The following is a 12,247-nucleotide window of genomic DNA, read 5'->3' on the forward strand; positions in this document are numbered from 1 at the left end:
AACTCAGCTCAGTGCTTCCACCACCACTGAGAAATCTCTGTGGATCCAGACAGCTCTGCAGGGAGTAAATAACAGTCCAGACACCATTAGGGATGCTCAGCTGGAGGGATTACTTTATCAGGATGGGATGATTTGCTGGAGGTGTTATTTGTCGGTAGTTAGACCTGAATGAATTCAGGATGGATTCATAGGGCTGGACTGTGCTGGAGAGAGTCTTCAAATTACAGAAAATTGAGCTGGAATGGATCTCTGGAGTCATCTGAGTTCAAGGATTTGGCAAAGGGAATTTAATATCAGGTTCTAAGTCGTGTGCTGAACTGAGTGAGTGATTGTGTGGCCCATGGCTGTGATTGCATGCAACCTGTGGGTCACAGGAGTTAATTCTGGGGCAGCCTGAAAGATGTTTAGAATACTGGGGGAGGGACATGGAATGGAGACCAGTCGACAGAAATTAAAGAAAAGCTGTTAATCTCTCCCCACCCCCAGCCCAGTAGTAGCAGTAGCCATCTGTCAGGTTGGAAGCAGGCAGGAAACAGGTTTGCTGCTGATCTGTGGCTCATTCCTGCATGTTTCTGAAGGGGTTCTTCTGTAAAGATGTTTTATGTCCTTCCTCTTTCCCTTCTCAAACTCTTGTTTCAGGACATTCTGGGTATTCTCCCAGTGGGGAGCCCGCTGACATCCAGCATCTCCTCTAGTATCACCTCCAGTCTGGCTGCAACACCCCCGAGCCCTGCTGGCACCAGCAGCATTCCAGGCATGAATGCCAATGCCCTTCCCTTCTACCCAACCAGTGACACCGTTGAGTCTGTCATAGGTAACTTTGCTTTTTTTTACTCGTGCTGGTAGGGCTTCCTCAGACATGGATTGCCAGGTATGAGAGCTGGAATATCATGGGTGTTCCAGTGACCTCCAGTTTTCCGTCTCTGTCAGTGCTGGCAGATTCCTGAGGCTTGTTCTGTGACTGTGACACATCTGATGTTTTCTGCAGGTCATTATGGATGAAATTCACCCACGGGACCAACTGAAGGCCTCTGAGCCACTTGCTCAGAATGTCACATGGTTGTAAAGGGCCTTAGTTTTAGGTTTGTCAAAGTGACAAAGAGGTCTTGGACTAGGCAGGAAATCACAGGGGCATTTTTCCACAGTTACAATCCCTTATGTTCTAAATGACAGTTTTATAGCCAGGGCTGCCTCCAGGTGGATTGTAAGGACTTGCCCTTCACAGAGTGTAGGACAGAGGCTGAAAGAAAAAGGAAAACATGAGAATCCAGAGAGTGGAGTCACTCTTAGATAGGTACAGGCTTTTTGGTCACCTGTTTTTCTTTTTTCTTTTTTTCATTTTTTTTTAATTAAATATAGCATTTCTGAGGTGATCTCATTAATTTGATAAAAATAATAATAGAAATGAGTGGGCATGTGTGGGATGGAATTATATTGATCATCATTAGTGATGAGGCATGTTCAAACAGATATAACACTTGCAGGCATTAATAAGCTTTATTTTACCCTATCTTTGAACCTCAGAGATGTTTTTCAGTGTTCCCTTCTACTTTTTGGGAAGGTAGGGACAAAGCACAAGCCAGACCCAGACATTCCATAAGCCAGTGTTCCTGCATATTAGAGACAGATTTAGGAGAGCAGTTTGGGGAAGGCTTATGGGATCTGCTGTTATTTCATCGGATTTTTGTTTTCATAAAACATTTGGGAATACTTTGAGACAAAAAGAAATCAGATCAGGTAAAAGAACCTGAATTGAAAAGCTGCCCATGACTCTTCTGCCAAACAGTCTCAGAACAGGGCGTAGAGTAGGGCCCTGACAAATAGAGAGTGCAGGCTCCTCTGCATGTAGGCTCTTTGGGCCATCCTATCTCTTGAAGTTGTTGGTCCTTTATAACATAATTGGTACCTCTGTGTCTGGCAGAGTCTGCCTTGGATGACCTGGACCTGAATGAATTCGGAGTGGCTGCCCTGGAGAAGACATTTGACAGCAGCACAGTGCCCCACACGAGTGGCATCATGATAGGTACATGAAAGCAACAGAGCTTTCTTTATCTTCTGCCAAGCAGTGTTGCCCAGTCACCTCAGTGGAGCCAGCCCAACCAAGCTCTAAAACCAGTCCCAAAATAACATTGGTTAAAGCAGCAATTATAACAAACTCTGGCAACCCCTGAGCATCTTTGAAGTGAGAGCTTGTCCTTACTGACTAGCAGAGCTGAGTTGTTGCCATTGGGCCCAGATGTCTTGGGGATGTTTCTTGAGACTGAATGGGACTTGCTTGATTTTTTTTCTTTTTTTNTTTTTTTTTTTTTTTTTTTTTTTTTTTTTTTTTTTTTTTTTTTTTTTTTTTTTTTTTGAGTGTGTAAGTGGACTCTAGAAGGCATCTGATAAATTTAAAAACCAAAGCATAACAATTTGCATCTTAAGCAGAAAGTTCTCCCTAGCTGTAAGAGGAAACTCACTGACCTGGTAATGCCATCCATCTGTCACAGAGTGTCGTCATGGTCTGCTGATTTGATTCCTGTACTGTCTGTCTCATTTTGATACGTGGAGGTAGGCTAAGGCCTCTTCTGCCTGTCTCTGATGGGTGTCCAGGGAAAAACGAAACATCTCATAACTTTTTGGAAGTGGTTGTAGTTTCTGGCCACCCTTGCTGTGTAAAGCAAGTGTTTGAACGGGAGCAAACTCTGGTTGTCTGAAGGTTTCCAAGGGAGCTGCACTGCCTGGAGCTGTAGAGGTAGGAAGGGAGCTGTGGAAAGAGCTCTAGAGAATATCACTTCCACTTCCTTGCCAAAGGTTAGAGCCTGGTCAGAGAGTTTACTGTACCTTCTGCTGCCAGCCCTGCTTCTGCTGCTCCCCATCTGCAGTGCCTTAGGGATCCTCCTTCTCCTTCTGTTCCCATCAGGTTTGGTGTTACCTAGTGATCTTCTGAGAAGGGAGCAGGGCTCAGACCTCCCTTAATCTGTGTGGCAGGCAGACTAACCTGCAGTGTAAGGGAAGTTGATGTCTTTTGAGCTTAGGCTTTCCTTTATTTGGTTTTTTTATTACTGATAGATCCAGGCACTCAGGTATATCTGAACCACCTAAAGCTAGGCACTGAGTTTTAGTGGTTAAGATCATGACTTCACCTGGCATGACAGTCTTCTCATTACAGGTTGTTTGGAAGCATTAGAGGCAGAGACACATGTTTTAGCAGTGAATTTTTCGTGACAGAGTGTTTTACCAAATTCATCTTCTCTAGGCTGACAGGGACTGAACTCTGCTCAGGAAACCTTCTGTTGCTTTGGCCAGTAAAAGAATGATCCATTGAATCCTGGAGGGTCTTAACCTACGTGGGTCATGGGATGGCAGCTTCAGTGCTCCTCTTAAAGGCCCCTCTAAAAGAGGGGAATAAAACATGAGGAGAAGTGGAGGGAATCCCGAGGGGCTTAGGGAGGAGAAAGGGAACCTACCGCCTTCTGCTCTGAACTCCTGCCCTGTGCCCACACCTCATGGTCATACATAGCCATCCTCTCTGTGTGTTCTTTGTCCAGGTGGGAGTTTGCTGCAAAGTTCTGCTCCTGTAAATATCCCCGGGTCCCTTGGAAGCTCTGCCTCCTTTCACTCTGCCTCTCCTTCTCCACCGGTCAGCCTCTCATCGCATTTCCTCCATCAGCCCCAGGGACACTTAAGCCAATCAGAAAACACGTTCCTGGGGACATCAGCTTCTCATGGATCATTAGGTAAATGCACAGTGTGTGTGTCCCCATGTACATGCCTGTCTGTGCCATGTAAGTATTTTCTTTTAAGTTAGCTTTAATTTTAATGTGTTATTTCACTGCTGTCATTTGTATCTCTTCTTCCCATGAGAACAGCAATGGTACTAGGAGCTGCTTTATGAAAAATCAGCTAATACCTTGTGAGCAAGGGAGCAATTCCCTCTACTTTCTGTGTTTCTAGGCTGAGAGAAAGGGGCAGATAGGTTAATTGACTTGCTCTGATGATGCCTTTCAGGGAAAAGATCTCTGCCTTTTCCTGACAGCAGTTCTGTGCTGAGACTTCATATAAAACTCAGAGCTGGGTCCTCAGCTTTGCTTAGTTAAGGTGGGGATTGCAGTTTGCCTTTGGGGCTGCTTGTGGATCAGGTTGGCTCTGGAAGCTCTAGAGCAGGCTTAGGGCATTGTAATTTTTCTGTTTGATGCTCTGCACCAGTTTTGCAGTGTGGACTTTCTAAAAAGTTAATTTTCCAGCTTTGTCCCCTTGGCTCCTTCCCCCCCTTGAGAATCTCTTTCCTGTATGAGGGAGTGAAGGGAGGAGAAAGTGCTTTGGAGCTTCAGCTGTATCAGGAAGAACTGGGAACTGAGGGGACAAACTATTTTGTTATCAAGACACAGGGTTGCCATGAGAAATAAAACTGTTTGGGCTCCAGGCTACAGTGACACCAGTTCCGCTCATTTCTGTTAATAACAGTAAATATTAATTCTCTCTATTGATGCTAGACATAAATGCCTCTTCAAATTTGAGATACACTTTAATCTTTAATATTCAGCTTAACCTAATAAAACGATTACATGCTTTTGTAATCTATTTCAGCATGCACTTATCTGTGTAACTGCATCCCGTGTTTGCACAGCCCAAACCCATGTTTCCATGCTTGTCATTGCTGTTTGTTTGGCTTTAGCAGCTTTTACAATTACTGTAGTAAGAGACATCAGAGGGCATCTCAGCTATTAATTAGGTATGAGGCTGGCTGTTTGTCCCCGTTTTAGTAAGGAAAAGAAAAATTGCTGATAAGGCCTGTTTTTAATTTCAGAAGAAATAAGAGTTATATTTTGTCTTGACTATGTATTTATGCAAATGAAAAGCCAAAAAAAAAATGCAGGAGATTCACAAATGCATTTTAATAATTTATTTATAAGAAAAAGGTTAGATATTTTCCTGAAATACCTGTTGGTGAGGTTTTGAGAAAATATATAAATAGTTACCTAGCAGTTGGCAATCTGGAATCTGTCTGTTCCATGTAAATTACTGAATGCACATAAGTAACGTGTAGAGTGTGTAGTTATTATTTTTTTTGTATTGCAATTGAGTGAAAAACACCTAGTCCTGGGCTGGTTTCCACTGTGCTGATGCAAAATGCACAGAGAAGGCATTCCTGACCAAAGAGGCTTGAGACTTCAGATGTGAAATGAGAACAGCAGGTGGAAAGAGAGAGTAAAAACAAATTGCAAGATCAGCTTGATCAGCATTATGGCAGAATTTGTGGCTTGCCAGCATCCCATTTAGTGCTAGATTCCCATTCAAGAAAACTGAAGTTTAAAAAACAGAATGTGAGTCAGGGTTCCATTAAAACTTCTTGCTTTTGACTGAGCACCCTTCAGAGCAGCTGAAATGATCTCTGGTAAGTGGCCTGAGCCAGCAAAGATCCTTTGCTGCTCTGCTAAATGAGTTGTTAATGTGCCTTGAACCCTTGGTGAAGACAAGTTACTATTTTTCAACTGCATTTTTGTAACTATTTGTGTTTTGGCTGGTACTAAATGGGAAGTCGGTGGTGGTGGGTTAGACCTTGGTGAGAGGCCATTGGCTCCAGGGCTTACTTGCAGACAAAGTTCAGCTGCTCTAAGATCAGAATTATCACTTGCAACTTAATTTAGGAATGTTCACAGCCAGTGGTGAGCACCATAGCATGAAAATGATTCCCACATCAGACTGGAGCAAACTGTGTGGGTAAGAGTCCACACTCTGTCTCAATATTACCTTTTCCTACTAGTTCTCCCCTGAGTAGAAGGTGTGGGTAATTCATTTAAGTGAAAACATTTTTGTTATTAAAAGAGTACAAACATTGGACTCAGTGGAAAAATGGCTAGTTTTGTCTACTCCTGTTTTCCCACTGCTTTGTCTCCTAAACCTTGAATTTCTTCCTGAAAAGGGCATTTATTTGAACAAGCTAAAATAGGGAGGTGGTTAGTCAGTCTTCTCTGGTGCTGTTCACTAGCTCTGTGCTAGAACTCTGCTGAGAATGAAGCTGATGTAGATACTGTTGTCTCTCTACCTTTTTATAAACAGGATTTTCCAGTTAGTTCTGTTTTTTGCACGTGGAAACAGTGATGACTTGGAGCATTTTCTTGCCACTGTTTGCAAGTGAGACTCCTTTTCTAAGCCCCAGACTGAGGAGCCAAAAGCAGAAGTTTCTTAGGGTGCAGTGTGAGAGGAAGCACCACCTGGGCTGTGTGAACCAACTGTGGTGGCTGTGCTGCATGGAAAAGTGGGAATGTAGTAGCAGGTCAGGGGTTCTCCTGTGAGAAGGGGGATTCCAGCTGATCGTCAGCTCTGCTGTAAAATCGATGCTTCTAAAAGCAGTCTGATTCAAGAGTTGCCTCCACTCAGTATCGTGGGTCCTCCACTAAAGATGAGGCTTAATGGTGTGAAATTCCCCTATAAAGTTCCTCTGTGATGGACTCCGGGGTCCTGGGGATGAAACTGATTCTTAAGATGAACTTTTTATCCTGTTGACACGTTTTTGAATCCTGGATTTCACAGGGGTAGGGAGGAAATGGGGAAATTGCCAGCACCTGTGACATAACCCTCTCTATTTCCCTGTGAAACAGGTTTAAATGGGATGAACAGCAGCATATGGGAACACTTTGCTTCGGGGAGTTTTTCGCCCAGTACCTCACCTGCATTTCTGTCAGGTCCAGGTGCTGCGGAGCTGGCACGGCTACGACAAGAACTGGATGAGGCCAACGGCACAATAAAGCAGTGGGAAGAGTCTTGGAAACAAGCCAAACAGGTACTTGGGCAACTCCTGGGAACAGGGATTAGGGAGTATAGAGTAGGAGGGTGTCAGCCTTTCAACAGGAGTCCTCCAGGCACTGAGGTGATGGATAGAGCTGTAGGTTTTACAGGTTCTCTTCAGCATTCTTCTTCTTTCCCATCCCTTGGAAAGGGGGGCTGAATCACCGTGCCTGATGTGGTTCAGGTGCTGGCAGTGCAAGGCCAGGTGTCATAACAGATGCACTGAGGCACTTGACAGTGTCTCAGACCTGCCAGTTGACTTTGATCCATGGTAATTTGCCAGCATGCAAAGTTCATCCCCTGAACGGTGTGAGCCAGATGTGTAGAACCACAGCCCAACCAGATGGGATGTCTGGAATGAGCAGAGCCTTGAAGCAAAGCTCCAGACATGTTTCAGAATTTGGGAGCAGGGCAGATTGGACAGAACTGGTGAGAAGTGTATGGAAGTGGATTCTTTTGCCTGGAATTCTCTTGGGAGACTGAGTTTTCAGGGTGCTTCTTTTACCCTCTTTGTTGGAACTCGTAGGCTTGTGATGCTTGGAAAAAGGAGGCAGAGGAAGCAAATGATCGCGCCAACACGGCTAACATGGAATGTGAACTGGCCCGGGAGCAGAGGGAAGCCTTGGAGCTGCAAGTGAAGAAACTGCAGGAGGAGCTGGAGAGGATCCACACAGGCCAGGACCCACAGTTCCTGCGCTCCTTCTCTGACCTGGAGACGCTCTCGCTCTCGTCGCTTTACACCCTTCAGAAACAGCTGCGGGCAAACCTGGAGAAGGTCGACAAGGTGAGTGCCAGGGGTTTGCAGGGCTCTGCTCCCTGTGCTCCCACACATCTCAGCTTTTCCCCTTATCTTTAACGTAGCCAGAAATCAGGAGCCCTTCAGAGCACTTCCAGGTTATGTAACCACAGTGAGTTTTAGCCAGCTTACAGGAAAATGCCTCCACCTTTATGCCTGATGTACAGAGTTTGAGTCAATCAAAGCTGCTGTGCTGATCCCAAACCTCCTAAAAGGCATCCTGCCGTGCTTCTTCACTTTTGCTTCAGGGGATGGGCAGCTGCAAGTCCTTCCCTGCTGTCCCCCGAACCCTGCAGCCCCCTTTGCTGACGCTGTGCCCTGTCCCCCTCTCTTGCAGGCGGTATTTCAGATGCAGTCAGTGAAATGCCTTAAGTGTCAGAAGGAGAACCGGGTGGTGTTACCGTGCCAACACGCAGTGCTGTGTGAAACCTGCGCCGAGGAGGGGGGCGAGTGCCCCATCTGCCATCCCAACAGGCCCCACTCTCTCCAGTCGTGACCTTCCAAGGACACTTGTTCTAATCATATCGTATAGAACTTTTTAACTTTATACATACGTACATATATATGTATGTGTATATATATATATGTATATATGTGTGTGTATGTGCGTGTGTGTGCATGTGTAGGGATATGCACACGCAGGCACATACACACATGAAACAAAAAATTAGTTGCAGAGCACTTTTTAATATTTTACATCCCGTATCTAAACTGCCCCTCACCCGTGCCCCACTAATTCTAACTCTTGATGAACTTTGAGAGCTGTTTTTAATACAGATCAAAGGGCCATTTGCAAAGAGTCTGTGTTTCTCCTCTTTTCTATTTAGGTGATAACAAATTTTTGACTATTTCCAGAAGGACTTAGAGTGGGCAAGAGGGGCTTCCATGTGCTTTCCAGAGGAAGAGTTGAGATCACGGGGAGGATCGAGGTGGATTGAAATGACTTGTTCATGCCTTCGGTCCCCCTGCTCTTTCACTGACCCAGCTTGGTTAAAGCCGTCCTCCCTGATGGAAGCTCTGCCTGGTGGGCCTCACGTTGCCCATCTCTGAATGTGCAGGAACTTTGTCTGTCATTTAAGCAGCAAAGTTCACTTTTTAAATTTTTTTACGCTCTTTGTATATTTGTATGAAAAGAAGAAAAGAGGGAAAAAAAAAATAATTCTATTGGACCTAGAGCAAGCCAAGCCCCAAAATTCAGTGACTGGTGTTCATTGCTGATACAGCCAACATGTTCCAGGTCTGAGCAGCCTTAAAAGTATTGCCCTTGGGTCAGCTAAAGCCCTTTATGAAGGAAATTTGGATGCAGAGGTTAGTTCTCTCCAGGCACCCCTTTGTCTGGTGGCTGTCTAGAGGTTTTTTACTGTTTCAGACCAGATCAGTTTTGTTTTAGCCACGGGGACCTGATTTGTAGTCACTGCTGAAGTGCATGAAACAATTCCAGGTAGGCTGAGTTGATGTTGCCTGTGTCAGCAACTCAAGGTTGGTTTGTGGACTGCTGGCTTCAGAAAGCCTCGTGTTAGAGGTGTGTGTGGTGACAGAAAGTCCAGCAGGACGGGGAAATGCCACCACCTTTTCCTGTCCAGCAGCTGAGCTTTCCTGTGATTTTTTTTTTTCCTTACCAGTGTGTCCATTGGATTTTCACATCAGGTGGATTGCAGTAACCTGCTGGGATCTCAACCAAAAGGCCACTCAGTTGGACTAAACGTTTTTATTTTGCACAGGGATGCTCCCGTGCTGCCCCTCCCTGACCTGGAAAAGCACTGGAACCTCCAGCAGCCCACTATTGTAGGAAAACTGAATTTTTACCAGAGCCTCTCAGAAAGCTTCATATTTAATACAAACACATAATTAGGTTTGCTTCCGTAATTCCACCTTTCCTCTCCGTGGAAGGGGTTAATATGCATTCCCAGATGATCTCTTAAGTGCAGCTCTGTGTAGTTCTTTTTTATGTTTTCCCATTAACTTGTTTTTGGGTTTTTTGGTAAAAATGCTTTTTTTTTTTCCATGTGTATTTTATTGTAACTAGCATCATTTTTTTTAAATTTTTTTTTAATGGAGAGACACTGTTGAGTGACTATTGTGGCTATGTTGTTTGGTTATAGCCTTTGAATGTCTGTGCCATGGGGCAGCACATCTGCCTTGGTCTGATCTTAAGGAAAGACCTTTTATTAAAATACGTGAACATTTCTCTTTTTTTTAGGAAAAACAAAAAATAAAAAAAAAAAATTAAAAGTGGGGGGGAGGAGGAAAAAAGCCCAATTAAGATAAAAAATTTACTAAAAAGTTTTTTTTGTAACTAACTTAAATCATAGGAAATAAACTCTTGAATCAGGACTTTAATATTTATAAGCAGCAGAGCTGATCAGCCCGTTTTGGCTATGGTTTGTAACACTTTTTATGAGCGTGGGGGTTTTTCTGCTCCTCTGCCTCCCCAGGGGCTGCTCAGGGTGATGCTGCCTTTGGCCAACCCTCTGTTTTCAGATCTGTCCAGCACCAGCCCTGTGACTGCAACAATTCCCACAGGGGCTCTTCACTTGTCCCTTCAGCTGGAATTTGTCCCCTGGTGGCACCTCGGGGCTGTGTCCATGGGAATTCCAGTCACGGGGTGATGCAGGGCTGGGGGGTTGAGGGGGAAGAGCTGTTTGCCCCCAGTTTCCATGGGGTGCATTTGCTTAGGCAGGGAGGGGGTACAAGGAAAATTCCAGGCCAGAGAAAATATGTTTTTCCCTTTTGAGTAAAACAGTTTCTCTGTTTTAAAATTTATACTGAAGGACCAAAGAATTCAAAATTTCACCTGTTTGTGGCCCTTAAATTTTGACTTTCCATTGCCACACTGCACTCATGGCAGAACAGCCTGAAGGAATTAGCACTCGACCCTTCCCTTGCCCCCACCCCAACCTCTTAACACTCTCTTTGCACAAGCACATAGACTGTTTCTCACTTTCCTCTGGTTCTTGAAGCAACACTTCCTAAATTTAGGTTTTTATTAATTTGTTTGCTGCTTTAAAAAAAAAAATGAAAAAGGAATATCTGAAATGTGAATTTATTTTCTTAAGCATCAGATGGAAAAGAGAACTTCATCTTTGCATATTTTGTGAATGTTCTGGGGGGCCACTTTTATGACAATTTCCAAACCAAATGAGGTGAGAGCAGGGGGAAGGGGCAGCATTCCTGACCCACTCCAGCAGTTTTTGCTGCCTGCCCTAGGCAGGAAGGACAAACCATAATCACAGCACTGCAGTTAAGGCTTAAGAGTCTGTGATCAGCTTCTGTATGGTGTGAAAAGAGCAGAAATAAACCTGGTGCTAATAAGTGCAGCCCCTGTCACGTACTGTCAGGCTTCCTTCTGAAGCAGGAACTCCCTTTACAGGACACACAGTAACAGGTCAGAACTGAGGGGGCTTCAAAACGAAGTTTGGGTCCACGAGGCTCCCTGAGGAGCAGCCCAGCCCTGACCACGTCTGGGTCCTGCCTCCTCACACAGACTCCTTATTGGATAATGACATTTTCCTCCCCCGATTTTTGGGAGCTTCAGAAGTGTTGAACCTCTGTGACTAATGGTGCAGGTCGGGCACTTCTGAATTAAGAGCTGGGGGGAAGGGAGTTGTGGTTGTGTTGTGAAACCACAGTATCCTAAAGGTCAATAAATTTTTACATTATTATGGAAAACCAGTCTAGAACAGCTGGCTTAGGACAACACTATGCTGGGTAGATGGAGAGCAAAAAGCAAGGCTGGAGCTGAAGGATTTTATCATTTTGGGCTAACAGGAGCACTTTTAGCTCATCTCCAGCCTTAGATGCTGTAGCCATGTACCAGCAGTGGCAAAGACCCGGTGACACAGGAGGGACCTGGGAAAGGTCTCGGAGCTGGAGCACATTTCCTTAAGCAGGTCCCCACCCCTGGGGGGGTCAGTGCAGCTGATCCCCTGCTGAAGGGTTTTACACTTTCTGTACATCTCTGAAGCTGAACCTGAGCCACTTGCAAGGCTTGTGCAGCTGAGACAATGAAGAGAATTCCTTACCCTGGGAGGAAGCCCATAACACTGAATGGACTGAGTCATCCATTGCTGTTCCACCAGCCTCCAAACCTCCTCTCTTCCTCCTTTTCCCCCATCTGAGAAGGAAGAATATTACCAGTGTTTTCCTCCAGAGTTGTAATAATCCTTGGAGTGATGGCCAACAGCAAAATAGATGTTACTGATGTAAAACCTAGTATTTTAAAGGTGAAATATTCCTGCAAAGTAGTGACTGCATCGGAGAGATTTCTGGGGCTTCCCCACTCCGTAGCTTCCAATGTTAAAACAAAATAAATACAGTATACGTTTTAAAAAAAATAATAATAATACACACTGCAGTATTTCTGGTGGCAATTCTTGCCCAGTCCCTTCCCTGCTTTCCCCAGGAGGAAGGGCACTGGGCAGAAGCGCCCCTAGTCCGTGTAGAAGTTGGCAGAATGGTGATCAGTGGTGTAAAACGTGTTGTTGATTCCATGTATAGAACTGTGATTTCAGCTGTCGTTCTCTCGTACTCTGTAAATATGTGTTTTGGCTGTCGGAAACCTGGTTTAGACTCTTTTCTTGGCAGAGTGAATTTTGCATGTGGGGCTGGAAAGAACTCAATCTGTGTCACAGTTTCCAAGGGCAGGATGGATTTTTTTTTTTTTTTTTAGAGGACAATAAA

At 44.8% G+C, this 12,247-nt stretch overlaps 1 protein-coding gene across 5 annotated transcripts in view; it reads left to right on the top strand.

The window, feature by feature from the left end:
• Window positions 1-12,125, top strand: part of UNK (unkempt family zinc finger) — a 46,764-nt gene extending 34,639 nt beyond the window's left edge. For 3 of the 5 annotated variants that reach the window (XM_017832990.1, XM_017832991.1, XM_017832995.1), the window contains 6 exons: window positions 640-814; window positions 1,922-2,023; window positions 3,531-3,719; window positions 6,585-6,766; window positions 7,298-7,555; window positions 7,905-12,125. In XM_017832990.1, coding sequence (XP_017688479.1) covers window positions 640-814; window positions 1,922-2,023; window positions 3,531-3,719; window positions 6,585-6,766; window positions 7,298-7,555; window positions 7,905-8,063 — 1,065 coding nt within the window. In that variant the 3' untranslated portion in view covers window positions 8,064-12,125. The remainder of the gene's footprint in view (window positions 1-639; window positions 815-1,921; window positions 2,024-3,530; window positions 3,720-6,584; window positions 6,767-7,297; window positions 7,556-7,904) is intronic. The other 2 variants (XM_017832992.1, XM_017832994.1) reach the window with 2 other exon arrangements.
• The last annotated feature ends 122 nt before the right edge of the window (window positions 12,126-12,247 follow it).

The sequence above is a fragment of the Lepidothrix coronata genome, unplaced genomic scaffold (assembly GCF_001604755.1).
Source record: "Lepidothrix coronata isolate B3197 unplaced genomic scaffold, Lepidothrix_coronata-1.0 Scaffold210, whole genome shotgun sequence".
NCBI lineage: Eukaryota > Metazoa > Chordata > Aves > Passeriformes > Pipridae > Lepidothrix > Lepidothrix coronata.